General features: G+C 44.9%; 1 protein-coding gene across 1 annotated transcript in view; it reads left to right on the forward strand.

The window, feature by feature from the left end:
* Positions 1 to 26,897, forward strand: part of DDO (D-aspartate oxidase) — a 65,446-nt gene that overhangs the window by 14,560 nt on the left and 23,989 nt on the right. Inside the window, exons 3-4 of the mRNA XM_033938878.1 lie at positions 18,589 to 18,697; positions 22,141 to 22,317. Coding sequence (XP_033794769.1) covers positions 18,589 to 18,697; positions 22,141 to 22,317 — 286 coding nt within the window. The remainder of the gene's footprint in view (positions 1 to 18,588; positions 18,698 to 22,140; positions 22,318 to 26,897) is intronic.

Genomic DNA, 26,897 nt, shown 5'->3' on the forward strand with positions numbered 1-26,897 from the left:
CGATTCCTTTTAGTATTTTAAAAGTCTCTATCAGATCCCCTCTCAGTCTTCTCTTCTCGAAGGTGAATAATCCCAGTTTTCTGATGCGATCTTTGTAGCTCAAGTTCTCCATACCTTTTACTAGCTTCGTTGCTCGCCTCTGCACCCTCTCCAGCAGTGTTATATCCTTCTTCAGGTATGGAGACCAGTGTTGGACACAGTATTCCAAGTGTGGTCTGACTATTGCTCTATAAAGCAGCATTATGACCTCCTTTGATCTACTTGTGATTCCCTTCTTTATCATGCCTAACATCCTGTTTGCTTTCTTTGCAGCCGCTGCACATTGAGCCGGCGGCTTCAGGGTCCTTTCTATCAGTACCCCCAGGTCCTTTTCTTGTTCGCTCTTCCCCGGTGTTATACCTAGCAGTTTATACTCATGCTCCTTGTTTTTCCTGCCTAGGTGCATCACTCTGCATTTTTCTACATTAAAACTCATCTGCCAATTCTCTGCCCATCTCTCAAGTTGGTTCAAATCTCTCTGGAGTTCCTCGCTGTCTTTTTGTAACCTGATTGCCCGGCATAGCTTTGTGTCATCTGCAAACTTGATGATAAGACTGGTCGTTTCTTCTTCCAGGTCATTTACGAAGATATTGAACAAGATAGGCCCAAGAACTGAGCCCTGAGGCACACCGCTAGTTACTTTCTTCCAGTCCGAGTACTTCCCATTTATGCCCACTCTCTGTCTTCTGTTTTCCAGCCATTTTCCTATCCATCTTAGTATATCCCCTTCTATTCCATGATTTTGTAGTTTTCTGAGAAGTTTCTCGTGTGGTACTTTGTTGGACGCTTTCTGGAAGTCCAAGTATATTATGTCCACCAGTTCTCCGCTATCAACTTGTTTGTTCACCATCTCGAAAAACTGAAGCAAGTTCATCAAGCACGACTTCCCTTTCCTGAATCCATACTGACTACCTCTCAGCAGGTCATGGGTATCCAGATGCTGGACTATGCTATCTTTAATCAAAGCCTCGACCATTTTCCCAGGGACCAATGTGAGACTCACAGGTCTATAGTTTCCCGGTTTTCCTCTTGATCCTTTTTTGAAGATTGGGATGACGTTTGCTATCTTCTAGTCCTCCAGTATCCGTCTAGTTCTAATTGACATGTTAGCGAGGGATTGCAGAAGTTCTCCGATTTCTACCTTTAGTTCCTTTAATACTCTCGGGTGAATTCCATCTGGGCCAGGGGATTTGTCGCTTTTTAGTTTGTCAATCTGATAGTATATCTGGTCCAGATCCACCTTCACTGTAGTGAGGCTCTCTTCTATTTCTCCCTTGAATACTTTCACTGTTTTGGGTATTGATGTGGCGTCTTCTTTGGTAAAGACAAATGCAGGATCCTGAGCATGTCGCTCCTCTTACTCCAATTTTCTACCACTCTCTGGGAGAAGAAGAACTTCCTTACGTTTGTACGGAATCTATCCCCTTTCAACTTTAGAGAGTGCCCTCTCGTTCTTACCATGGAGAGGGTGAACAACCTGTCTTTATCTGCTAAGTCTATTCCCTTCTGTATTTTGAATGTTTTAAGAACATAAGAAGTTGCCTCCACTGGGTCAGACCAGAGGTCCATCTCGCCCAGCGGTCTGCTCCCGCGGCGGCCCATCAGGTCCGTGATCTGTGAAGTGGTTTCTGACCACTTCTATAACCTACCTCAAGTTCTATCTGTACTCCTCTATCCCCTTTTCCTCCAGGAATCTATCCAAACCCTCCTTGAACCTCTGTACAGATTTCTGGCCTATCACATCCTCCGGAAGCGCGTTCCATGTGTCCACCACCCTCTGGGTAAAAAAGAACTTCCTAGCATTTGTTCTAAACCTGTCCCCCTTCAATTTCTCCGAGTGACCCCTAGTGTTTGTGGCTCCCCTCAGTTTGAAGAATCTGTCCCTATTCACTTTCTCTATGCCCTTTAGGATTTTGAAGGTTTCTATCATGTCCCCTCTAAGTCTCCTTTTCTCCAGGGAGAACAGCCCCAGCATTTTTAACCTGTCAGCGTATGAAAAATTTTCCATACCTTTTATCAGTTTAGTCGCCCTCCACTGCACTCCCTCTAGTACCGCCATGTCCTTCTTGAGGTATGGCGACCAGTATTGAACACAGTACTCCAGGTGCGGGCGCACCATTGCGCGATACAGCGGCATGATGACTTCTTTCGTCCTGGTTGTGATACCTTTTTTGATGATGCCCAGCATTCTGTTTGCTTTCTTTGAGGCTGTCGCACACTGCGCCTATGGTTTCAGTGATGTGTCGACCATCATCCCCAGGTCCCTCTCAAGGTTACTCACCCCTAGCAGTGTTCCCCCTATTTTGTAGCTGAACATCGGGTTCTTTTTCCCTACATGCATGACCTTGCATTTCTCTACGTTAAAACTCATTTGCCACTTGTTTGCCCAGTCTTCCAGTCTCGTTAGGTCCCTTTGCAGGTCTTCACAGTCTTCCATGTTTCTAACCCTGCTGCAGAGTTTGTTGTCATCAGCAAATTTGATAACCTCACATTTTGTCCCCGTCTCCAGATCGTTAATAAATATATTGAACAGTAGAGGTCCCAGCACCGACCCCTGTGGAACTCCGCTCGTGACCCATTGCCAGTCTGAGTATTGGCCCTTTACTCCAACCCTCTGTTTCCTGCCTGCCAACCAGTGTTTGATCCATCGGTGGATATCCCCTTGCACCCTGTGGTTCCACAGCTTTTTAAGTAGCCGTTCGTGAGGTACCTTGTCGAAGGCTTTTTGGAAGTCAAGGTAAATGATGTCTATGGATTCCCCCTTATCCATCTGGCTGTTTATTCCCTCAAAGAAGTACAGCAAGTTCGTGAGGCATGACCTTCCCTGTTAGAAGCCATGCTGGCTCGCCTTCAGTTGTCCATTGTTTTCTATGTGTTCGCAGATTGTGTCCTTTACCATTGCTTCCATCATCTTTCCCGGAACCGAGGTCAAGCTCACAGGCCTGTAGTTTCCCGGGTCACCCCTTGATCCCTTTTTAAAAATGGGCGTGACATTTGCTATTTTCCAGTCCTTTGGGATCTCCCCAGTTTTTAGGGAGAGGTTACATATTTGGCGAAGTGTCTCTGCTATTTCGTTTCTCAGTTCTTTTAGTACCCTTGGGTGGATGCCGTCCGGGCCCGGTGATTTGTCACTCTTTAGTCTGTCTATCTGCCTGAGGACATCCTCTTTGCTTACCTCTAGTTGTACCAGCCTTTCGTCGTGTTCTCCGCTTATAATCACCTCGGGTTCTGGGATATTGGATGTGTCCTCTCTGGTGAAGACTGACGAGAAGAATTTGTTTAACCTGTCAGCTATCTCTTTTTCCTCCTTTATCGCTCCTTTCCTGTCTCCGTCGTCCAGTGGTCCCACTTCCTCTCTGGCTGGTTGTTTCCCTTTCACATACCTGAAGAAGGGTTTGAAGTTTCTTGCTTCTCCTGCCAGTCTTTCCTCATATTCTCTCTTTGCTTTCTTGACCTCTTGATGGCATTCTTTCTGGTGTCTTTTGTGCTCTTCCTGGTTTTCCTTTGTTGGTTCCTTTTTCCATTTTTTGAAGGATGATTTCTTGTTGCTTATCGCCTTTTTAACTGCAGTAGTTATCCATGCTGGGTTTCTAGTTCGATTTTTTTTTGCACCCTTTCCTAAACCTTGGGACGTACAGGTCTTGCGCCTCGAGCACTGTGCCTTTAAGCAGTGTCCAGGCTTCCTTTACGGTCTTTACTTTCCCTGAGCTGTTGCTGAGCTTTTTTCCTACCATTTTCCTCATGTCTTTGTAGTTTCCTTTTTTGAAGTTGAGTGCTGTCGTTGTGGTTCTTTTCACCTTTGATGTTCCCATGTTTAATTTGTACTGGATCATGTTGTGATCGCTGTTCCCTAATGGTGCTATTACCACCACTTCCTTTGCGGGTCCTTCTAGCCCGTTGAGGATTAGGTCTAGAGTGGCATCCCCTCGTGTTGGTTCCATGACCAGCTGCTCCATGAAACAGTCCCTTATTGCCTCTAGGAATTTAGTTTCTCTCGTGCAATTTGAGAGCCTAATGTCCCAGTCTATTCCCGGATAGCTGAAATCCCCCATAACCACCACCCTTCCACTTTTGCACACCTGCCTCAGTTCGGCCTCCAGGTCCAGGTCGTTTGCTTCTGGCTGTCCTGGTGGGCAATAGTACAGTCCCAATTTGATGTCAGCTCCTTCCCCTCTTGTGAGCTTAACCCATAGTAACTCCAGACTGTCTGCCCTTATTGTTGTTTCTGTTCTGGATGAAGGAACGGAGTCCTTTATATACAGTGCTATTCCTCCCCCCTTCTTGTGTGCCCTGTCCCTCCTGTAGAGTTTGTACCCTGGCAGGGCCACATCCCATTTGTTGTCCTCTGACCACCATGTCTCTGTGATTCCTATTATGTCTAGGTCCTTATTTCTGGCCATAACTTCTAGCTCCCCCATTTTAGTCCTTAGGCTCCTAGCATTTGTATATAGGCAATTTAAGTCCCAGTTTGTTACCTTTTCTTTTGGATCTACTCTTGATTTGATGCCCTTGCTGGTCTCCTCACGGGCTGCCTCCTCACGGTCTGCCTCCTGTGGTGTGTCTATCCTGTCCTCTGCCCGCTTCTTTGTTTTAATCATGTCCCCTCTCAATCTCCTCTGTTCGAGGGAGAAGAGGCCCAGTTTCTCTAATCTTTCGCTGTATGGCAGCTCCTCCAACCCCTTAACCATCTTAGTCACTCTTCTCTGGACCCTTTCGAGAAGTACCGTGTCCTTCTTCATGTAGGCGACCAGTGCTGGATGCAGTACTCCAGGTGATGGCGCACCATGGCCCGGTACAGCGGCATGATAACCTTCTCTGATCTGTTCGTGATCCCCTTCTTTATCATCCCTAGCATTCTGTTAGCCCTTTTCACCGCTGCCGCACATTGCATGAATGGCTTCATCGACTTGTCGATCAGAACTCCCAAGTCTCTTTCATGGGAAGTTTCTCCAAGTACCACCCCGGACATCCTGTATTTGTGCATGAGATTTTTGCTACCGACATGCATCACTTTACACTTATCCACATTGAACCTCATCTGCCATGTTGATGCCCATTCCTCGAGCCTGATTATGTTATGTTGCAGATCTTCGCAATCCCCCTGTGTCTTCACTACTCTGAATAACTTTGTATCGTCTGCAAATTTAATCACCTCACTCATCGTACCAATATCTAGATCATTTATAAAGATGTTGAAGAGCACGGGTCCGAGCACCGAGCCCTGCGGCACCCCACAGGTGACGCTCTTCCAGTCCGAGTATTGTCCATTTACCCCACTCTCTGTTTCCTATGCTCCAGCCAGTTTGTAATCCATGTGAGTATTTCACCCTCAATTCCATGGGCTTGCAATTTTCCGAATTAGTCGTTCATGTGAACCTTGCAAAAATAAGAGCTTCAATAATCTCTATGGCAGGAGTGCTTTTATGGAACAGTTTGACAGGACCGCTTAGATTCCTTTCTGATAGTCAGAAATTTAAAAGCATATTGAAGACAACTTTATATTACAGAGGCTTTTTCTTGGTTGTTTTCACAATAGTTAATTTGATTTTAGCTGTCATATAGTAATTTTAAGCAATTCAACACACTTTTTCTAACTTTTTCCATCCATCTAATCTAACCAATTTCTGTTTTTATCCCACAGTTTTTACTTGTATGTTTCATTTTTTAACGAACTGTAAACCGAGTCGAACTCCTTAGGGAGTAGATTCGGTATATAAAATGAAGAGTAGATTAGATTAAATAAAATAAATAAATAAGACTTTTTGGAACAGTGTTAGCTTGACAGCAACTAGCAATGTTCAAGTCATTTCACTAAACAAGAGTAAATATGTAGTACTGACTGTGGAAACATCCTATATAATAAAATCCTAAGCGCATGCGCACTTAGGGTTTTGTGATCCCTGCCGCCGTGTTTTCTGTTCCGTGGCCAAATTCTGTTTTAGAACACGGCGGCAGGGAACATTCTGGCGACTCTGCTTCTCCCGCCCTCACCAACTGCTGCTGCTGGAGGAAGCGCAGGCAAGTTCTCTCTCAGCAGCGCCAGAGCCGCATCGTTGCTGCCCATTTGCCGGCTGCGGTGGCCACCGTTGCTGTGAAACTGCCCAGTACCGCTGCCGATGCTGCTCTTCAAAGGAGCATGGTGAGGATAGCGGACAGCTGTAGCAAACTTCGTAGGCTGCTCAGCACCTTGGTAGCAAGTTTCCTCTGATGTACGCGATCACGAGATTCGCTACAGCCGGCTGCTATCCTCACCAGGCTGCAAACGAACATGCTGGATAGGGGGAGCAGGTAAGGGGTGCTTCTGGACTGAGGGAGCAGGGAAGAGGGACAGGGGGAGCAGGAAAGAGGTGCTGATGGACGGGGGAGCAGGGAAAAGGGACAGGGGGAGCATGGAAGAGGTGCTGGTGGATGTGGGAGCAGAGAAGAGGGACAGGGGGAGCATGGAAGAGGTGCTGATTCACCAGGGAGCAGGGAAGAGAGGCAGGGGGAGCACGGAAGAGTTGCTGATGGACTGGGGAGCACAGAAGAGGTGCTGCTGGACACGGGGGAGAGAAAAGGAAGGGAGAAGGGCTATTACTGGACAGGGGGAGCTGGAAAGGGGTGTGGTGGACAGCGGAGGAAAAAGAGACAGAAAGAAAGACAGACAGAAAGCAGCCAAGGAGAGAGAGAGAAAAACAGACACACACCTCTATTCTAGCACCCGTTAATGGGCTTAAACTAAACTAAACCTTAAGTTTATATACCGCATCCTCTCCACGGAAGTGGAGCTCGGCATGGTTTACAAGAACTTAAAATATAAGAAGAGAAAGGAAAAGGTTTACATGAGCTTATATATAGAATGGAAGAGTAAGGGGGAAAATAGAATTACATGTTAGAGAAGAGCCACATAATATCTTAAGACACAGAGATTGTAAGTTTCTACATAGAAAAGCAATAAAAACATACCTCTTCACCTAACCCCTTGCCCTTGACCAATGGACTACAAAGACATGTATATTGATACCAGAACCCAGTATGTGTCGCGTAAGGAAAACTTGTATTTTAAAATCTTGAACTGTAACTATGGTAAATCTAATCTGTAAACTATCTGTATTATGTATTTCGCTGATTGTCCAGCTCTTTTTAGTGTAAACCACCTAGAACTTTTGGTTATGACAGTATAAAAGAATAAAGTTATAATTATTTGTGTGTCAAATTAGGATAAAACTTGTACTGAAAACCTTGCACTGTAAGGATAACGGTGGTAAATTGAAACCGGTAAACTGTGTATTGTATTATGTATATTAGTATTAGACCCCCTAGTATGTGTCAGGTTAGAATAAAAACTTGTACTGAAATTATGGCACATCCAGTGAAAATCGTAACCTGTTAACTGTACATTATATAACTTGTAACCCGTTCTGAGCCATTTGTGGACAACGGGATAGAAAACAAATTAAATTTCTTTAATCTGACTTAGTTGATCTGAGTTATTATTGATTTGAACTAAATAAAGCCATATTTTAACCCTTTAATTGGCAGATGGTGAAACTCACTGGTCTCAAATTTGTGGCCCACCAGGTACTATTTTGAGGCCCTCAGTATGTTTATCATAATCACAAAAGTAAAAGAAAACAGTTTCTTGATTATATGTCTCTTTAGCTATAAATGACAATATTATTATTAAGACTTGGCCAAAAGGAAAGATTTATAAGCTATAAAGAGTTTTACCTCATGCAAAATTGGCATTTAAGAACATAAGCATTGCCTCTGCTGGGTCAGACCAGAGGTCCATCATGCCCAGCAGTCCGCTCACGGGGCGGCCCATCAGGACCAGGACCTGTATAGTGATCCTCTATCTATACCCTTCTATCCCCTTTTCCTTCAAGAAATTATCTAATCCCCTCTTGAACCCCAATACTGTACTCTGTCCTATCACATCCTCTGAAAGCGCATTCCAGGTGTCCACCACCCTTTGGGTGAAGAAGAACTTCCTAGCATTGGTTCTGAATCTGTCCCCTCTTAATTTTTCAGAATACCCTCTCATTGTTGTTTTTGAAAGTTTGAAGAATCTGTCCCTCTCCACTTTCTCCATGACCTTCATGATCTTGTAAGTCTCTATCATGTCCCCTCTAAGCCTCCACTTCTCCAGGGAAAAGAGTCCTAGTTTCTCTAGTCTTTCAGCATATGAAAGGTTTTCCATACCTCTTATCAATCTCGTCGCTCTTTTCTGTACCCTCTCGAGTATTGCCATATCCTTTTTAAGGTACGGCGACTAATATTGTACGCAGTACTCCAGATGCGGGCACACCATCACCCGATACAACGGCAGGATAACTTCCTTTGTTCTGGTTGTAATACCCTTCTTGATAATGCCTAGTATTCTGTTCCCCTTCTTAGAAGCCGCTGCGCACTGTGCCAACGGATTCATTGTTTTGTCCACCAGTACCCCTAAGTCCTTCTCTAGGATACTTTCACCCATTACCAGCCCTCCCATCGTATAGCTGTACATCGGGTTTCTGTTTCCTACATGCAAGACTTTACATTTCTCTACATTAAAGCTCATCTTCCATTTATTTGCCCACTCTCCCAGTTTGTTCAGGTCCCTTTGTAAATCTTCACAGTCCTCTTTAGTCCTAACCCCACTAAAAAGTTTTGTGTCATCTGCAAATTTTATAACTTCACACTTCATCCCTGTTTCCAGGTCATTAATAAATACATTGAACAGCAGCGGTCCGAGTACCGACCCCTGTGGAGCACCACTCATGACCCTTCTCCAGTCCAAGTAGTGGCCCTTCACTCCTACCTTTTGCTTCCTACCCGCCAACCAATTTTTGACCCATCTATCCACCTCTCCTTCTACCCCATGGTTCTTCAGTTTCCGTAGTAGGCGTTCATGGAGTACCTTGTCGAAGGCTTTTTGAAAATCCAAGTATACGATGTCTAGGGGGTCCCCTTTGTCCATTTGTTTGTTAATTCCTTCGAAGAAGTGCAATAAGTTCGTTAGGCATGATCTTCCCTTGCAGAAGCCATGTTGGCTTGTTTTCATCAATTTATGCCTTTCTAGATGCTCATCGATGCTGTCTTTTATCTGTGCTTCCGCCATCTTCCCCGGAACCAAAGTCAGACTTACCAGTCTGTAGTTCCCCGGGTCACCTCTCGATCCTTTTTTAAAGATGAGCGTAACATTTTCTATCTTCCAATCCTTTGGGATCACCCCTGTTTTCAGGGATAGATTACAAACCTGCTGTAGTAATTCCGCTATTTCCTTTTTTAGTTCTTTTAGTATCCTAGGGTGGATTCCGTTCAGGCCCGGAGATTTGTCAGTTTTTAATCTATCTATCTGCTTGAGTACATCTTTGAGGCTTACCTCCAAGGATGTTCATTTTTCTGCTTGATCTCCTTTAAAGATTTTTTCAGGTTCCGGCACGTTGGATGTGTCCTCTCTTGTAAATACTGATGAAAAGAACATGTTTAATCTATCCGCCACTTAATAATAATAATAACAACAGTTTATATACCGCAATACCGTGAAGTTCTATGCGGTTTACAAAAGATTAAGCAAGGTACAAATTGATTGAACTTAAAAGGGGAGGAAGAAAGAGAGTTGGTGGGATAGGAGATCTATTTTTGAGGATAGAGAGATTAATAGGATATGGTGATCAATATCGAGGGGGAAGGAGAAGAGGGTCAGTTGTTTTTCTCCTTTACCACTCCCTTCCTATCTCCTTCAACCAGCAGTCCCATCTTACCGGCTGCTTCCCTTTAACATATCTGAAGAACGGTTTGAAATTTCGTGCTTCCCTGGCTAGCCTCTCTTCGTATTCCCTTTTTCTCTTCTACCGGTACCGAGGGCAGATGTGAAAAGGCAAGAGGAACTACAATCAATAAATGCGTGGATGAGGAAATGGTGTGAGGAAGAAGGATTCCACTTCGTGAGGAACTGGACAACGTTCTGGGGCAAGAGCAAGCTCTACAGGAGAGATGGGCTGCACCTGAGTGTGGCGAGAACTAGACTTCTAGCTAACAATGTCAAGAGAGGAATAGAATAGGCTTTAAACTAAGAAGAAGGGGAAAGCCGACAGTCGACCAAGTGTCAACGATTCGGAAGAGGGTATCCCGTGAAGATACTGAGGGGAAAAAAGGCTGGGAAGAAACAAGGGACAAATTGCAGGAGTCGACTAACCCAGATGAGGAGGTTAGAAAGATTGTAGCAAAAGAGAAGAACCTAAGGACCGAAGCACAAGGAAAGGAAATGAAGACTACAAAATTCCAGGATCTAAATTGCATATATACTAATGCAAGGAGCCTAAGTAACAAAATGGGGGAATTAGAAGCCATGGCCAATGCAGAGAACATAGACATTATTGGAATCTCTGAAACATGGTGGAATGAGGAAAGCAAATGGGATACAGCACTGCCGGGGTACAAGCTCTATCGCCAGGATAGGTCAGGACAGAAAGGAGGTGGAATAGCACTATACATAAAAGAAAGCATACAATCGGCAAGAATGGACACAGCAGAGACAACCAACAAGCTGGAATCGCTATGGGTTAAAATACCAGGAAGGAAAGGGCCTGAAATAAAGATGGGCCTATACTATCGTCCACCCGGGCAAACTGGAGATATTGATAAAGAAATGGAAGCTGAGATGAAGCGAGAGTGCAAAAGCGGTAACACGGTTATCATGGGAGACTTCAACTACCCCGGGATAGACTGGAGTCTTGGAAGCTCAAAATGCGCTAGGGAGAGAGAATTCATGGAGACTACACAAGATTGCTTCATGGAGCAGCTTGTTAGAGAACTGACGAGAGGAAATGCCACTCTAGATCTAATCCTAAATGGGCTAAGGGGACCTGCAAAGGAAGTGGAAGTAGTGGGACCGTTGGGAAACAGCGATCATAATTTGATCAAGTTCAAAGTGGAGGTAGGAATACCGAAAGGAAAGAGAACCCTAGCGACAACTTTATTTATTTATTTTTTTTTTTTTAATTTATACAGAATTTAATAATTTACAATATCAGATGATACCAAGGAAAAAAAGGATTCTTAGACATAATTTAACAGTAAATATACATACAAAACAATATTCCTTTCAAAGCCCACAACAATGGGGAGACATGCACCATATCTAATTACAAAAAGATAAGAAGAAAACAAAGAAATGGTTCTTGATTCATACTTTTATGAATCTTAAACTCTTCAATACTACTTGGGACTTTTACCACCTCCAAATTCTCAGTTGTGAAACAACAAAAGGAAAAAGAAAGAATCATTTCTGTTCTCTAGCTAATAAAAACTGTTGCAACTGAATGGGATCCCAAAATACATATTCAGTGTCTTGTAATTTAACAAGACATTTACATGGAAATTTTAAATAATATGATGCATCAAGAGCTAAAACCCTTGTTTTTAACTTTAGAAATTCTTTTCTTCTCAATTGCGTAGCTCTTGATACATCAGGAAAAATCATAACCAAATCTCCACAAAATTTTGTCAACCTATTTTTAAAGTAAGTTTTCATTATTAACATTTTATCTATCTCACTCATGCATGTTATTACCAGAGTGGACCTACTCTGGATCACATCCTGACTATCCTCCAAGAACTCTGTCAGATTTATTTCATTAGTAACCAGGTGCTTCATCTAAAGCACGCCAAATGATAGGCTGTATCAAGAGAAGCTTCGTCAACAGGAAACCTGAAGTCATGATGCCACTGTACAGAGCCATGGTGAGACCGCATCTGGAATACTGTGTTCAATTCTGGAGGCCACATTACCGTAAGGATGTGCTCAGAGTTGAATCGGTTCAGCGGATGGCCACCAGGATGGTCTCGGGGCTAAAGGGTCTCCCGTACGAAGAAAGACTGAGCAAATTGCAGCTCTACACTCTCGAGGAGCGTAGGGAGAGGGGAGACATGATTGAGACATTTAAGTACATCACGGGACGGGTAGAGGTGGAAGATGATATCTTTCTTCTCAGGGGACCCTCGACCACAAGAGGACATCCGCTCAAGTTCAGGGGAGGGAAGTTTCGTGGAGACACCAGGAAATACTTCTTCACGGAGAGAGTGATTGAGCATTGGAACGAGCTTCCAGTGCAGGTGGTCGAGGCACGCAGCATCTCAGACTTCAAGAACAAATGGGATACCTATGTGGGATCCCTACGAGGTCATGCCAAGGGATAGGGTCACTCGGACTGAATGAGCGGGTCAGTAGAGTGACAGTATAATTACAAGGGATAGGGTCACTAGGACTGAATGAGCGGGTCAGTAGAGTGACAGTATAATTACAATTATTCTTTAGGGGGTCAGTAGATTTAAGAGGGTGGGTAAATAGTGTGGGCAGACTTGATGGGCTATGGCCCTTATCTGCCGTCATCTTTCTATGTTTCTATGTTCTAGGTGGTCCACCTCCTGGTCCACCTCCTGGGCGGATTGTATTTTCTTTTGCAGAACATAATAATAATTATTTATTTGAAAATTTTCCACATTGGATAATCCCAGTACTTCTTTAAAATATTTCCTCAATAATATTTCGGGAGACAGTAAATGAGTTACTGGGAAATTAACCAAACGGAGATTTCTCACTCTATGAGCATATTCCATCGTTTCCATTTTTGAATGCAACACTGAAGAATCCTTAACCGCAGATACTGAGATGGCTTGAAGTGTATTATTTTGAGTTTCAACCACACTCTTTTATCTAAGCAACTCAAATTGGAATCCACATTTTTGAATTTTTGAGACACAGATTGTGAAGAGTCCAATGTTTGTTTCACTGTTTCTCTGAGAATCCCTTCAACTCTAGATATACCTAACCATAAATCTTTAAGAGTGATATCCTGTGTTTCCACTGCAGGTGGTTGATTCTCTACTACACTTGAAAATTCAAGTGGTTTAGGTATTTCAGTAAAAACTAATTTACTTATCTGAGAAGAGGATCCCAGAAGTTCAGTGGAAATAGCAGGAATGTCTTGAAATCAATGGGGATAGGTGAGACGCTAACTACTTGGGTCAAAGATTGGCTGAGTGGTAGACTTCAAAGGGTGGTAGACTTCAAAGGGTGGTGGTCAACGGCACCTTCTCTGAAACATTGGAAGTGACCAGCGGAGTCCCGCAGGGCTCAGTCCTGGGTCCACTCCTTTTTAACATATTCATAAGGGACTTGACACGAGGGCTTCAGGGTAAAGTAACATTATTCGCCGATGACGCCAAAATATGCAATATAGTAAGGGAAAATAATTTGCAGGATTGTATGATGCAGGACCTGCTTACGTTGGAGAGCTGGTCCGCAACATGGCAGCTGGGCTTCAACACCAAGAAATGTAAGGTCATGCACCTCGGTAGCAGGAATCCATGCAAAACCTACACCTTAAATGGAGAAACATCGGCTAGGACGACAGTAGAGCGAGACTTGGGAGTGATCATCAGTGCAGACATGAAGGTTGCAAATCAGGTGGAAAAAGCATCATCCAAGGCAAGACAAATGATGGGATGTATCAATAGAAGTTTCGTAAGCAGGAAACCTGAGGTCATAATGCCACTGTATAGAACCATGGTGAGACCTCACCTGGAGTACTGTGTGCAGTTCTGGAGGCCACATTACCACAAAGATGTGCTTAGAGTCGAGTCGGTTCAGCGGATGGCCACTAGGAATATCTCGGGGCTCAAGGGTCTCTCGTACGAAGAGAGACTGAACAAACTGCAGCTCTACACTCTAGAGGAACGCAGGGAGAGGGGAGACATGATTGAAACGTTTAAATACATCACGGGTCGTGTCGAGGTAGAAGATGACATCTTCCTACTCGGGACCCTCGGCCACAAGAGGGCATCCGCTCAAACTCAGAGGAGGGAAATTTAGGGGTGACATTAGGAAGTATTTCTTCACGGAAAGAGTGGTGGGGCACTGGAATAAGCTTCCGGAGCAGGTGGCCAAGGCCAACAGCGTGCTTGACTTTAAGAATAAATGGGACATCTACGTGGGATCCCTACAGAGGCCTAATAAGACACTCAGACTTGATAGGGAGGGTAGAGTAGAGTGGGCAGACTTGGTGGGCTATAGCCCTTTTCTGCCGTCATCTTTCTATGTTTCTATGTCTTTCCCACTATCACCTGATACTGGATGAAGGGGGGGGTTCTTTCGAGGGGACTCAATGATGCCCCCGATATGGGAGATGTCATATCCAATGAAGTTTGTGGAGGATTATTAGTAGAAAAAGTAAAATGCCTGTCCATGGGACCAGATAAAGCAGGTGTTGAACTTTTAGGTTTAATCTTTCTTTTCCCCATGACCTGGCGAATTTATGTTTTTACAACCTGAGTTCCTGCTCCTCAGCTCCTCCCACGCCCTGCGGCTGCAGTGTACAATTTAAAGAAATTTGTGGTGAGACGGACCCAATGACGTCAGGGGGTCGGTCTCTCCAAGTGCCTGCCCGACTCAGCCGAACTCAAACCGCTGCTGCAGGAGCCTCGGGGCAACACAGAAAAGTCTCCTCCAGGCGTCCCAGTTAGGCAGGGTGTCAGCTCCCAAAGAACCGCGGCAGCGGTGTACAATTTAAAGAAATCCGTGTTGAGACGGACCCAATGACGTCAGGGGGTCCGTCTCTCCAACTGCCTACCCGACTCAGCCGAACTCAAACCGCTGCCGCAGGAGCCTCGGGGCAACACAGAAAAGTCTCCTCCAGGCGTCCCAGTTAAGCAGGGTGTCAGCTCCCCTTAGCGACAACTTTTAACTTCAGGAAAGGAAACTACAAAGCAATGAGGAGAATGGTAAGGAAGAAACTTAGGAACACTTCCAAAAAATGGCAAATGGTAGAACATGCCTGATCTTTTTTCAAGGACACAGTGAGCGAGGCACAAAATCTGTATATCCCCAGATTCAGAAAGGGGTGTAAAAAGAGTCGAACAAAAGACCCGGCGTGGATAACTAAAGTAGTGAAGAAAGCGATAGGCAATAAGAAAAATTCATTCAGAAAATGGAAAAAGGACAAAACTGAGGGAAACTGGAAAGAGCACAGGAAGTATCAAAAAGAATGTCACCGTGTGGTTCAAAAAGCCAAAAGAGAGTATGAAGAGAGGCTAGCCAGGGAAGCATGAAATTTCAAACCGTTCTTCAGATATGTTAAAGGGAAGCAGCCGGCTAGGGAGGAGGTGGGACTGCTGGACGACGGAGACAGGATGGGAGTGGTGAAGAAGGAGAAAGAGGTTGCTGAAAGACTTAACATGTTCTTTTCGTCTGTATTTACAAACGAAGACACAACCAACATACCAGAACCTGAGCAATTCTTCAATGGAAATCAAGCACAAAAGTTAACATCCATGGAAGTGAGCCTTGAAGATGTGCGCAGGCAGATAGAAAAACTAAAAACTGACAAATCCCCGGGTCCAGACGGAATCCATCCAAGGGTTACATTACATTAGGGACTTCTATTCCGCCTATACCTTGCAGTTCAAGGCGGATGTTCTGAAAGAACTAAAGGAGGAGATAGCGGAACTACTGCAGCAAATTTGCAACCTATCCTTGAAAACTGGCGTGATCCCGGAGGATTGGAAGATAGCCAATGTCACGCCCATCTTTAAAAAGGGATCAAGAGGTGACCCGGGAAACTACAGACCGGTGAGGCTGACCACGGTTCCGGGGAAAATGGCGGAAGCACTGATAAAAAAAAACATCGATGAACATCTTGAAAGAAACGAACTTCTGATAACCAGCCAATATGGTTTCTGCAGGGGGAGATCATGCCTGACTAACTTATTGCACTTCTTTGAGGGAATTAATAAACGGATGGATAGAGGAGACCCCCATATACATCATATACCTAGATTTCCAGAAAGCCTTTGACAAGGTGCCTCATAAACAACTGCTCCGGAAACTGAAGAACCATGGGGTGGACGGAGACGTACATAGATGGATCAGAAACTGGTTAGCGGGTAGGAAACAGAGGGTAGGGGTGAAGGGCCACTACTCGGACTGGAGGAAGGTCACGAGTGGTGTTCCGCAGGGCTTGGTGCTTGGGTGCTGCTATTTAATATATTCATAAATGATCTAGAAACAGGGACAAAGTGTGAGATAATAAAATTTGCGGACGACACAAAACTATTTAGTGGAGCTCGGACTAAAAAGGACTGCGAAGAATTACAAAGGGACTTGAACAAACTAGGGGAATGGGCAACGAGATGGCAGATGAAGTTCAATGTTGAGAAGTGTAAAGTACTGCATGTGGAAAGCAGAAACCCGAGGTACAACTATACGATGGGAGGTATGTTATTGAATGAGAGTACCCAAGAAAGAGACTTAGGGGTAATGGTGGACATGACAATGAAGCCGACGGCACAGTGTGCAGCTGCCGCTAAGAGAGCAAATAGAATGCTAGGTATAATCAAGAAGGGTATTACAACCAGAACGAAAAAAGTTATCCTGCTGTTGTATCGGGCGATGTTGCATCCGCATCTGGTGTACTGCGTCCAATATTGGTCGCAGTACCTTAAGAAGGATATGGCGTTACTCGAGAGGGTTCAGAGGAGAGCGACACGTCTGATAAAAGGGATGGAAAACCTTTCATACGCTGAGAAATTGGAGAAACTGGGTCTCTTCCCTTGAGAAGAAGAGACTTAGAAGGGATATGATAGAGACTTACAAGATCATGAAGGGCATAGAGAGAATAGAGAGGGACAGATTCTTCAAACTTTCAAAAAATAAAAGAACAAGAGGGCATCTAAATTAATAGAGAAACCGCTTTTTGAGGTTGCTGTTTCAATGTTATCCTATGGCTTTTCGTGTCGAGAAGTGAGTGGTAATACTAACACTCACTTCTCTCTTTTAAATAATGCAATGACTCAACGGTTTTTTCACACCTTATCTTTTATTTGCAGAAGGAGATACAGAAGGAAAAGACCGCGTTACCATAATTACAGAAAAAAAAGGCGTATTTACAGAAAAAGAAGGTTCCGGAGGCGCCGTGCTAACAAAAGACAATTTCTAAATTTTAAATATACAATGTTAGATGTTTGGTCTTTTAATTCGGGGGATGCAGCTAAACATAGTTTTTTCACACCTTATCTTTTATTTGCAGAAGGAGATACAGAAGGAAAAGACCGCGTTACCATGATTACAGAAAAAGAAGGCGTATTTACAGAAAAAGAAGGTTCCGGAGGCGCCGTGCTAACAAAAGACAATTTCTAAATTTTAAATATACAATGTTAGATGTTTGGTCTTTTAATTCGGGGGATGCAGCTAAACATTTTGATATTACTTTAAAAACAATTACAGATGACTGGGCAAAACAGAACCCCAGTAAGGTCCACCCAATACTATTTATGGATCAATACAGAATTACAGGGTGGTCCTTTGAAATTATACCTACACACAATGCCTGGAACCAACCAATTACAGCTAATGACACCCCATGGATGCACCTATACACCACATACATTGATTATGATCAAAAAAGAGAGGTGTCATCCATAAAATATTCTGAATTTAGCAATAGAGTGGGGACAGATTCAAAACGAATGCTAGGAAGTTCTTCTTTACCCAACGTGTGGTGGACACCTGGAATGCGCTTCCAGAGGAAGTGATAGGGCAGAGTACTGGGGTTCAAGAAAGGATTGTACAATTTCCTGCTGGAAAAGGGGATAGAGGGGTATAGATAGAGGATTACTGCACAGGTCCTGGACCTGTTGGGCCGCCGCATGAGCGAGCTGCTGGGCGTGATGGACCTCAGGTCTGACCCAGCAGAGGCATTGCTTATGTTCTTATGTAACCATGCGATGACATTCTTTTTGATGCTTTCTGTGCTCTTTCCAGTTTTCCACGGTTTTGTCCTTTTTCCACATCTGGAATGATTTTTTCTTATCTCTTCCTTTCTTTAATAAGACATTAATTATTTTTTTCTGAGGCCCTCCAAATACCTACAAATCCAAAATGTGGCCCTGCAAAGAGTTGGAGTTTGAGACCACTGATGTAACTTGATGTTGAATGAGAGCAACAGTGCCAAGTAACAGGCATTTGGAGATGCAGATCTCCCGTAAGAGCCATAGAAACACATGTTGTTTCTGAGCAACAATGCCAAAAGGTTAAATCCCAAGCACCTCTCGTATATACACATATTTATATATTCTGATATTAAATTGTCCTAACCTGAGGAAAAAGGTTCTAACCTTTTACAACTAGTCAAACGATGGATTAAGTTAATCCAATGAAAAAAAAGTGAGAGTGTGGCGCAGTGGTTAAAGCTACAGCCTCTGCACCCTGAGGTTCTAGGTTCAAACCCACGCTGCTCCTTGTGACCATGGGCAAGTCACTTAATCCCCCCATTGCCCCAGGTACATTAGATAGATTGTGAGTCCACTGGGACAGACAGGGAAAATTGCCTGAGTAACAGAACAAATTCATGTAAACCATTCTTTGCTCGCCTGGGAAAACGGTATAGAAAATTAAATAAATAAATTTTAATTTCAGTCTTGTGCATAGGATTTCTTGCGTCTCTGGTGCCTATAGTGTTCCATGTCTTGGCCTTGTGCAAGGGGTTTCTAATGTGTCTCTTGGAATTTTGTTTCTTGAATCAGATACACCAATTGGACTTCAAAAGCGCTGGTTCCAGGAAACCTTTAGCTACCTTCTGACAATCTGCAATTCTGCTGAGGCTGCAGATGCTGGGATTCACCTACTGTCAGGGTAAGATTGCAGATGTACTGTATATCTAAGAAACTGAGGACCCATAAGGATGATAATGTCCTAGTCCACCCAAGTTGACTCCTGTTATAATAACAGAGATTCCTAGTGGATTGAACTTGAACCCAGGCTCATTGAAGCTGAGAACATACTATTATGAGTTCTTCTCTCCCCTTTGAAAGACTCTGTGAAGGTTCTTAATGTGATTTTTGATAATTACCGTATTTTTCGCTCCATAAAATGCACCGGCCCATAAGATGCACCCGCCTGTAGAGGAGGAAAAACCAAGAAAAAAAAAATTTGGTTCAGAATTCTTTTTTTCTTGGTTTTTCCTCCTTTACACATAGATGCGTCTGGTGCTGGGAAGCCTGCAGCCCAAAACAACCTGCAGTCCGAAGCCGTCCGCAGTCCCCCCCAGAACCCCCATACCTTTTTAAAGTGGTCTCCTGCTGGATGGCTGCCTCTTTGCAGAGCGAAGCACAATGCTCACCTCCTCTGCATCTTCCTTTTCCTCACTGTGCCTCCTCTCTGGGCCGGTTCTCTGCTTCCTGCCCACTATTCATGCCCGGATCATGCTGCCACAGGGGTCGTGTCAAACAAGCCTTGAGCTTGGCAGAGGATTGTGTCCAGTCCTTTGGTTTTCTCTCTCCATTTGGCTCACATTCCCCTATGGTCTGCTCTGATTTCCTGTCCTCTGTGCCCTTTTCTGAATTCAGAGCTGCCAGATCTGCTCCAGCTCCTGGCCTTCTCCCTCTAGACAGAATGCTGGCTCTCCGTCGTCCTCTGATTCTTGTCGCCCAGCTCGTCGTCCATTGGCTCTCTACCTAGTCCTGTCATCTCCTCCTCGCCAGAATCTCCCACTAACAGAATCTCCCTGCAGCCGCTGTGTCAACTCGGCCTTCAGCCCGCAGCAGTCTAGGCCCCGATGATGGAGCTCAGCCCGCAAGTTGGCTACCTTTAGCTTCCGGGTGTCCAGCGCACTCATATCCACTGCCGGTTCCCCCTCAATGCATGCGGGCGCACTCACGTGCAAAAATTACAAATGCTGGAGGGGTGGGGGTGGGGAAGGTACACGTGCGCCGCTGCTGTTAAATCACCCAATCGCAGCCAATCACACCCAATCGCAGCACGGGAGTAGGCGTTGTGCATCACTGCAAAGAGGCAGCTGTCCAGCAGGAGACCGCGCTGGACCATCACAACTTTAAAAAGGTACTGGGGTGTGGACACGTGGTGTATTTGGTCCATAAGACGCACCCCCTTTTCCACCCCTTTTTGGGGGAGGAAAAAATACGGTACATTCATTTTCACAGCATACATCCTCTGTTGTCCAGAAGTGTTTTTACACCCTAAAGCGGGTTCTCAGCCCAGTTCTCGGGACACACCAAACCAGTTCTGATCTCCCCTTATTCCTTTCTGAATGCTGTGTACTCCTTCTCAGTCCCTTTGCTCCTCCCAGTGTATTGCATTTCCTGTTCTCTCTCGCTAATTCATTAGCTTGCATCCTACACGTGATTCCTTTGTACCCATTCTTTGGAATGCTTTGCTTTGGACATTTGAATGGAGCAGTCTTTAAATCATCACTTAGAGGCTAAAGTGGGTGGGGCTAGGTAGAACAGCGCAAATTAAAATCCTTGTGGGAGCAATACCTATTTCTGCAGGAAAGGGACTTGGGGAACTTTTGAATCCAGCAAGGAAAAAATCCCTCACTAAATGTTTCTGGTGCAGCTGTCTCTCCCCTCCCAGTATCTCTGTTATGGATGATAATATGCACAATGAATACACTCCAGGAATTATGAGGGTCAATTAAAACGTTTCCAGCCTGACCTAGAAGAGCAAGATTAGCATCACAATTCTAATACTGTCTGTCAGATGGCGTTGACAAACGTCAATGACTAGATTTTCAAGTCAGTCTGATGTCTATTTTTGTTATGCCAGCCTTTTAAAGTGAACAACTGCTCCACTGCATAAAAACTGGACAAAATTAAGTATTACGCTGTATGGGCTGCTGAGTTTAAATGTGACCAGACAAACATTGTTGATAAGAACACTCCAGACGTCCAAAAAACAACAGCCAACTAAACCAACAATACAAGCTGAAACTAAAAGAAAAACACACTACAACCTAATAGGCAAAGAAACCCAAGACACAAAAAAACTATTCCAAATACTAAAAGAACTCACAGACACCAAACCCTATCTGGCCAATAACCCCTCCCCCCTCAGCTACACTTTTAGCCGAATACTTTAAAAACAATCATAACTGCCAGGACTACCCTCTCCGGAAGCCCAACCCACCTAGAAAAGATCACAATGCCCCCTACAGAAAAAGATTCAGCAGCGGCAGACAGAACCTGGTCCCACTTCCCCACAATACAATGGTCCGACCTTAACAAACTACAAAAAATACAGCCACGCAACCTGCGATCTCAACCATTGCCCTCCATACCTATTAAAATCCTCCAGTACCAAATTCCGCGCTCTCCTTTTACAATGGTTACAAACCATGCTGTCAGATGGCCTTTTCCCACAAGACCTCAGCGAAATCATTGTCACCCCGATCCTAAAAGACCCTAAAGGAGCAACGGATCAACCATTCAACTACAGACCCATAGCTTCAATACCACTTTATGTCAAACTAATGGAAGACCTGGTAGCCAAACTCCTCACCAACTACCTAGAAGACCACAACACACTCCACCCTACACAATCGGGTTTCAGAACCAACTACAGCACAAAGACACTGCTAGGTCCCCTCCTGGACACAGCTAGACAACACCTTAGCATAGGAAAAAAAAAATACTGATTATATAGCTGGATCTCACTACAGCATTTGACCTGGTGAACCACAACATCCTACTACAAATACTAAAAACAATAGGAATCACAGACAAGGTGCATACATGGTTTCAAGGTTTCCTACAATCTAGAACTTACAGAGTAAAGTTGAACAAAGAAAATTCACAACCATGGTCCCAACCCCCTGTGGCGTACCCCAAGGATCTCTACTATCCCCAACTCTCTTCAATCTGTACATTGCATCCCTCGGCACCTGCCTGGACAAATTAGGCTTAACCTCCTATAGCTATGCAGATGACATCACCATTCTCCTTCCTTTTGACCAACCAACGTACTCCATGACAAACACACTACACAGGACACTTGAAACAGTTGTAACATGGATGAATAATCACAAACTGAAACTGAACCCAGACAAGACAAAATTACTTCCATTGAAAGCCATGATGCACTTATAGCTTTGCACAGTGATAAACTTTGGATGGAATATATTTGTGAATCTGCACCAAGTTTAAGGGAAGAACAGATACGGAGGAAAGCAATCAACCAGGGGACCTTATTTCTTGAATAATCTATGATCTGATGCTCAGTGGGGATGGGTCATGGAGTAGAAAAGAGCATTTTATGAACATTTGCTTTTCTTTCTTCAGATGGCAGATATGTCAGACAGCTCCAGAGGAGAAGTTTCCATTCTGGGCAGATGTTGTCCTTGGATTTCGGATAATGACCGAGGCAGAGCTGGAAAAGTTTCCTGAGCACCACTTTGGTCAGGCCTTCACCACTCTGAAGTGCGACTCCCAGCGTTACCTGCGCTGGCTGGAGAGCAGGTGAGACAATCGATGTACCGTATTTTTCGCTCCATAAGACGCACTTTTTTTCCACCCAAAAGTGGGTGGAAATCTCAGTGCATCTTATGAAGCGAAGGTGAAAAATTTGAATCCCCCACATGACTGCAACACCCGCCTCCCCCGCACACCAGCTTTTTAACCCCGCCCACCACTCCCCCCTGGTACAATTGCAACCCCCCTCCCCTCACCGCAGCTGCACACCTTTTTAAAACAAACCTGCTGCTGCTGTCATCACCGCCGCCACTTTCTTCACCGCCATATCTTTTTCAAGCCTGGTGGTCCAGCATATATCCCTCCCTCCACGGCTCTGCATTATTTTCCAGCAGCAAGCGCACGGGTCAGGAGCGTGGCGGTCAGGCCCAGGCTTTACACGCTCTCACGAGAACTGCTGGCAGCCATTCAGAAAGTGGTGCAGGGCCAGGCAGAAACGCAGAAAGCTCGCGCCTGACCTCCGGGCTCCTGACTTGCGCGCCTGCTGCCAGAAAATAATGCAGAGGGAGGGAGGGAAGAATTAAAAAGGTACAGGGTTTGGGTTTTTTTTAAAGGTACTAAGGGAGGGGTATGATATAAAAGGTACAAAGGGGGACTATGATTAAAAAGGAACAAGGGGGTATGATATAAAAGGTACAAAGGGGGACTATGATTAAAAAGGAACAAGGGTATGATATAAAAGGTACAATGGGGGGATATGATTAAAAAGGTACAAGAGGGTATGATTAAAGGTACAGGGAATGATTAAAAGGTACTGGGGGTACGTGGGGGGTGATTTAAGGTACTGGGGGTACATGGGGGGTATGGGGCTTGCCTGCCTGTCTCACTAGGCCTGCCAGTCTGCTTGTAACTATGCCTGCCTGCCTTGTGCCCTATCCTCGCCCGCCCTGTGCCCTGTCCCAGCCTACCACTAGACCACCAGAGGGGGGGAACAGGGTACAGAGCCTGGCAGGGAGGGGGGACAGGGTGCAGAGCCTGGCAAGGAGTGTGAAGTTGGGTGCAGAGCCTGGCAGGGAGAATTTGGTTCAGAATGTTTTTTTCTTGTTTTCCTCCTCTAAATATAGGTATGTCTTATGGTCAGGTGCGTTTTATGTAGCGAAAAATATGGTAAGAGTCTCATCCACAGTGTGCTGGATAGAGATCCCAGGGGTCCCCAAGAGTTCCTTGTTCATTTTCATTTGATAAAAGATCTGAGGTTTAAAGGATTTGGAAGAAAAATGGAAATATATAAATATGTTTTATCAATAACATATACAGAAAGGAAAAAGTACCTGTGTGTATTTCTATACTGTGTCCAGCTGATTGCACCAAAGCATCCCAGATTCTCTGCAATGTGATCTCAACCTGTAATTTTCACTTAGGCCCTCAGTGCTTTCCTTCTTTCTAGAGATTCATCTAAATAACCTCTTCTTAAATTATTTCTTAAATATTTTTAATGAGTGGAGCAGAGCAAGTGAGAGCCCTGATAAGGGGGGTGGTATCCTCTTGCTGGCCTCATCTTGGTTTTTGTTTTTATAGAGATGTAGGGGAGGGCGAAAGGGGGCCTCTGACTGTGCTGTGTATCTGGATGGGGTATTAAAATATCTGATGAGATCTGCTTTACAGAAGTCTCATGAATGAAATGGTCTTTATCCCTGTGCCCCATTAGCCCAGGAGGTGATGGGACTAGCATCGCAACTCAAGGCATTCATGAGTTCATGAGTCTGTGAGAACACGTTTCTGTCACTTTGAAATAATTTTAATACTGTGTGCATAGTTAAAAAGTAGGAGCAAGTGATAGGAAGAAGTGCAAAAGTGGCATTGTGAGACTCAAAGGTGAAGGGGAGGAATATGTAGAAACTGATAAAGAAAAGGCCGAATTGCTTAACAAATATTTCTATTCTGTGTTCACGGCTGAAGCGCTGGGAGTGGGATCGCAGAAGACAAACGTGAATAGGGATGGAGGAGTAATAGACCCTGATCGATTTTCAGAGGGTTGTGTTCGTGAGGAGCTAGCTAAAATAAAGGTAGATAAAGCGATGGGCCAGCTGGTGTACATCTGAGGGTGCTGAAGGAACCTAGGGAAATTCTGGTAGCTCCACTGACTGACCTTTTCAATGAGTCTCTAGAGTTGGGAGTGGTACTGGAGGATTCGAGAAGGGCGGTTGTGGTCCCTCTCTACAAAAGTAGAAATAAGGAAGAAGTAGGGAATTACAGGCCGGTAAGTCTGACTTCTGTGGTAAGCAAATTAATGGAAACACTTTTAAAACAGAGAATGCTCAAGTTTCTGGAATCCTGTGGATTACAGGACTAGAGGCAACATGGATTCACTAGAGTTCGGGGCAGGCAGGTGAAGTCGGGCAGAGGAGGGAGAGAGGAGAAAATCCACCGAAGAAGGCACGAGGGAGCAGAGAGAAGGCAGAGGGTGAGGGGCTGAGGCAAGAGGTAGCTCCGCCCACTCCCTGACATCACCCGAAGCAGACTCGAAGCTCCCCCTTAAAAGGGGAGGAGCCAACAGCGCGCGGCTGTTCGGTGCGCAGCAAAGGTGCTCGCCTTAGCGAGAGCGCCTTTGTGAAGGGCCTCAAGAAGGGCCAAGTCACTACACCCAAAGACATCAGGGAAGGACAGCAAGCAGGCAAAGAGGGATAGAGAGAGGACACCAGAAGCAGGCAGAGAGAGAGGACACCAGCAGCAGGCAGAGAGAGAGAGAGAGAGAGGACACCAGCAGCAGGCAGAGAGAGAGAGAAAGAGAGGACACTAGCAGCAGAGAGAGAGAGAGAGAGGACACTAGCAGCAGGCAGAGAGAGAGAGAGTGGACACTAGCAGCAGGCAGAGAGAGGACACCAGCAGCAGGCAGAGAGGGAGAGGACACCAGCAGCAGGCAGAGAGAGAGGGAGAGAGAGAGGACACCAGCAGCAGGCAGAGAGAGAGAGAGAGAGAGAGAAAGAACGACAATGGAAGCAGAGGGAAACCAGAAGATGAGCTTTCCACTGTTCTGCACTGACTGTCATATATATGACTACCTCTCCTCGGGGAGACAGTCATATGTATGCGGTCGGTGCCAGAAGCTGGAAAGCTTGAAGAAGGAAGTAAAGCGACTAGAGGACAAGATACAGGAGCTAGAAGGACTTCACACTACAGAGGACCCAATCAGGAAAGCTATAGACTTCATGAGGAGGAGGTCAGGGAACTTGAGAAATTCATTCAGGAAGCCTACAGGAGGAGAGTGGAAGAAAACGAACTTCAGATGAACTATGAAGTTACACCAACATGGAAGGGAGAACAAGAAGCAGATGACCTCATAGAAGATACCCACAGAGGAGCATCACACAAGGGGTTGAAAATGGCTAGTCGATGCCCAGGAGAGGAAGCAGCGAAGCACACCGAGGACATTGACCTGAGACCGAAGCGAAACCTAAAGAAGGGAAAGTCAGCGATCCTAGTGGGAGACTCGATCCTGAGGCATGTGGACAACCACATAGCGGGAGGGAGAGAGGATCAACTGATGACCTGCCTCCCAGGAGCGAGAACCAAGGACATCGTGGACAAAATTGGAAAGATCCTGGAAGGAGCAGAGATGGAAGAGACCACGGTAATGATCCACATCGGGACGAACGATGTCATCAGAAGAGACTACAGAAGAAGCAAGCTGATGGAACAGTTCAAGATTCTGGGAAGTGAGCTGAAGATGAGGATCCAGAAGATAGCATTCTCAGAGATCCTACCAGTACCGAGGGCAGATGTGAAAAGGCAGGAGGAACTACAATCAATAAATGCGTGGATGAGGAGATGGTGTGAGGAAGAAGGGTCCACTTCGTGAGAAACTGGACAACGTTCTGGGGCAAGAGCAAGCTCTACAGGAGAGATGGACTGCATCTGAGCGTGGTGGGAACAAGACTTCTAGCAAACAACGTCAGGAGAGGAATAGAACAGGCTTTAAACTAAGAAGAAGGGGAAAGCCGACAGTCGACCAAGTGTCGACTATTTGAAAGAAGGTATCCCGTGAAGATACCGAGGGGAAAAAAGGCTGGGAAGAAACAATGGACAAATTACAGGAGTCAACTAACCCAGAAGAGGAGGTTAGAAGGATTGTAACAAAAGATAAGAAACTAAAGACCGAAGCACAGGGAAAAGAAATGAAGACATGAAAATACCAGGATCTAAATTTCATATATACTAATGCAAGAGCATATGGGGACAGACTTAAAGATCTCAATCTGTATACTTTGGATGAAAAGCGGGAGAGGTGAGATATGATAGAGACGTTTGAATACCTATATAATGTAAATGTGCATAAGTTGAGTCTTTCATTTGAAAGGAAACTGCAATGAGAGAGCATAGGAAAACTGCGGATGTACTCACTGGAGGAGCAAAGACAGAGAGGAGACATGATTGAAACCTTTAAGTATATTACTGGGCGTATAGTGGTGAAAGATGATATCTTCAGTCTTACGGGGCCCTCGGTAACCAGAGGACACTCGCTGAAAATCAGGGGAGGGAAATTTCAGGGTGATGCTAGGAAGTACTTCTTCACCGAAAGGGTGGTCGATCATTGGAACGAGCTGCCTCAGAGGGTGATTGAGGCCAGC

Source organism: Geotrypetes seraphini, chromosome 3 (genome assembly GCF_902459505.1).
Source record: "Geotrypetes seraphini chromosome 3, aGeoSer1.1, whole genome shotgun sequence".
Lineage (NCBI taxonomy): Eukaryota > Metazoa > Chordata > Amphibia > Gymnophiona > Dermophiidae > Geotrypetes > Geotrypetes seraphini.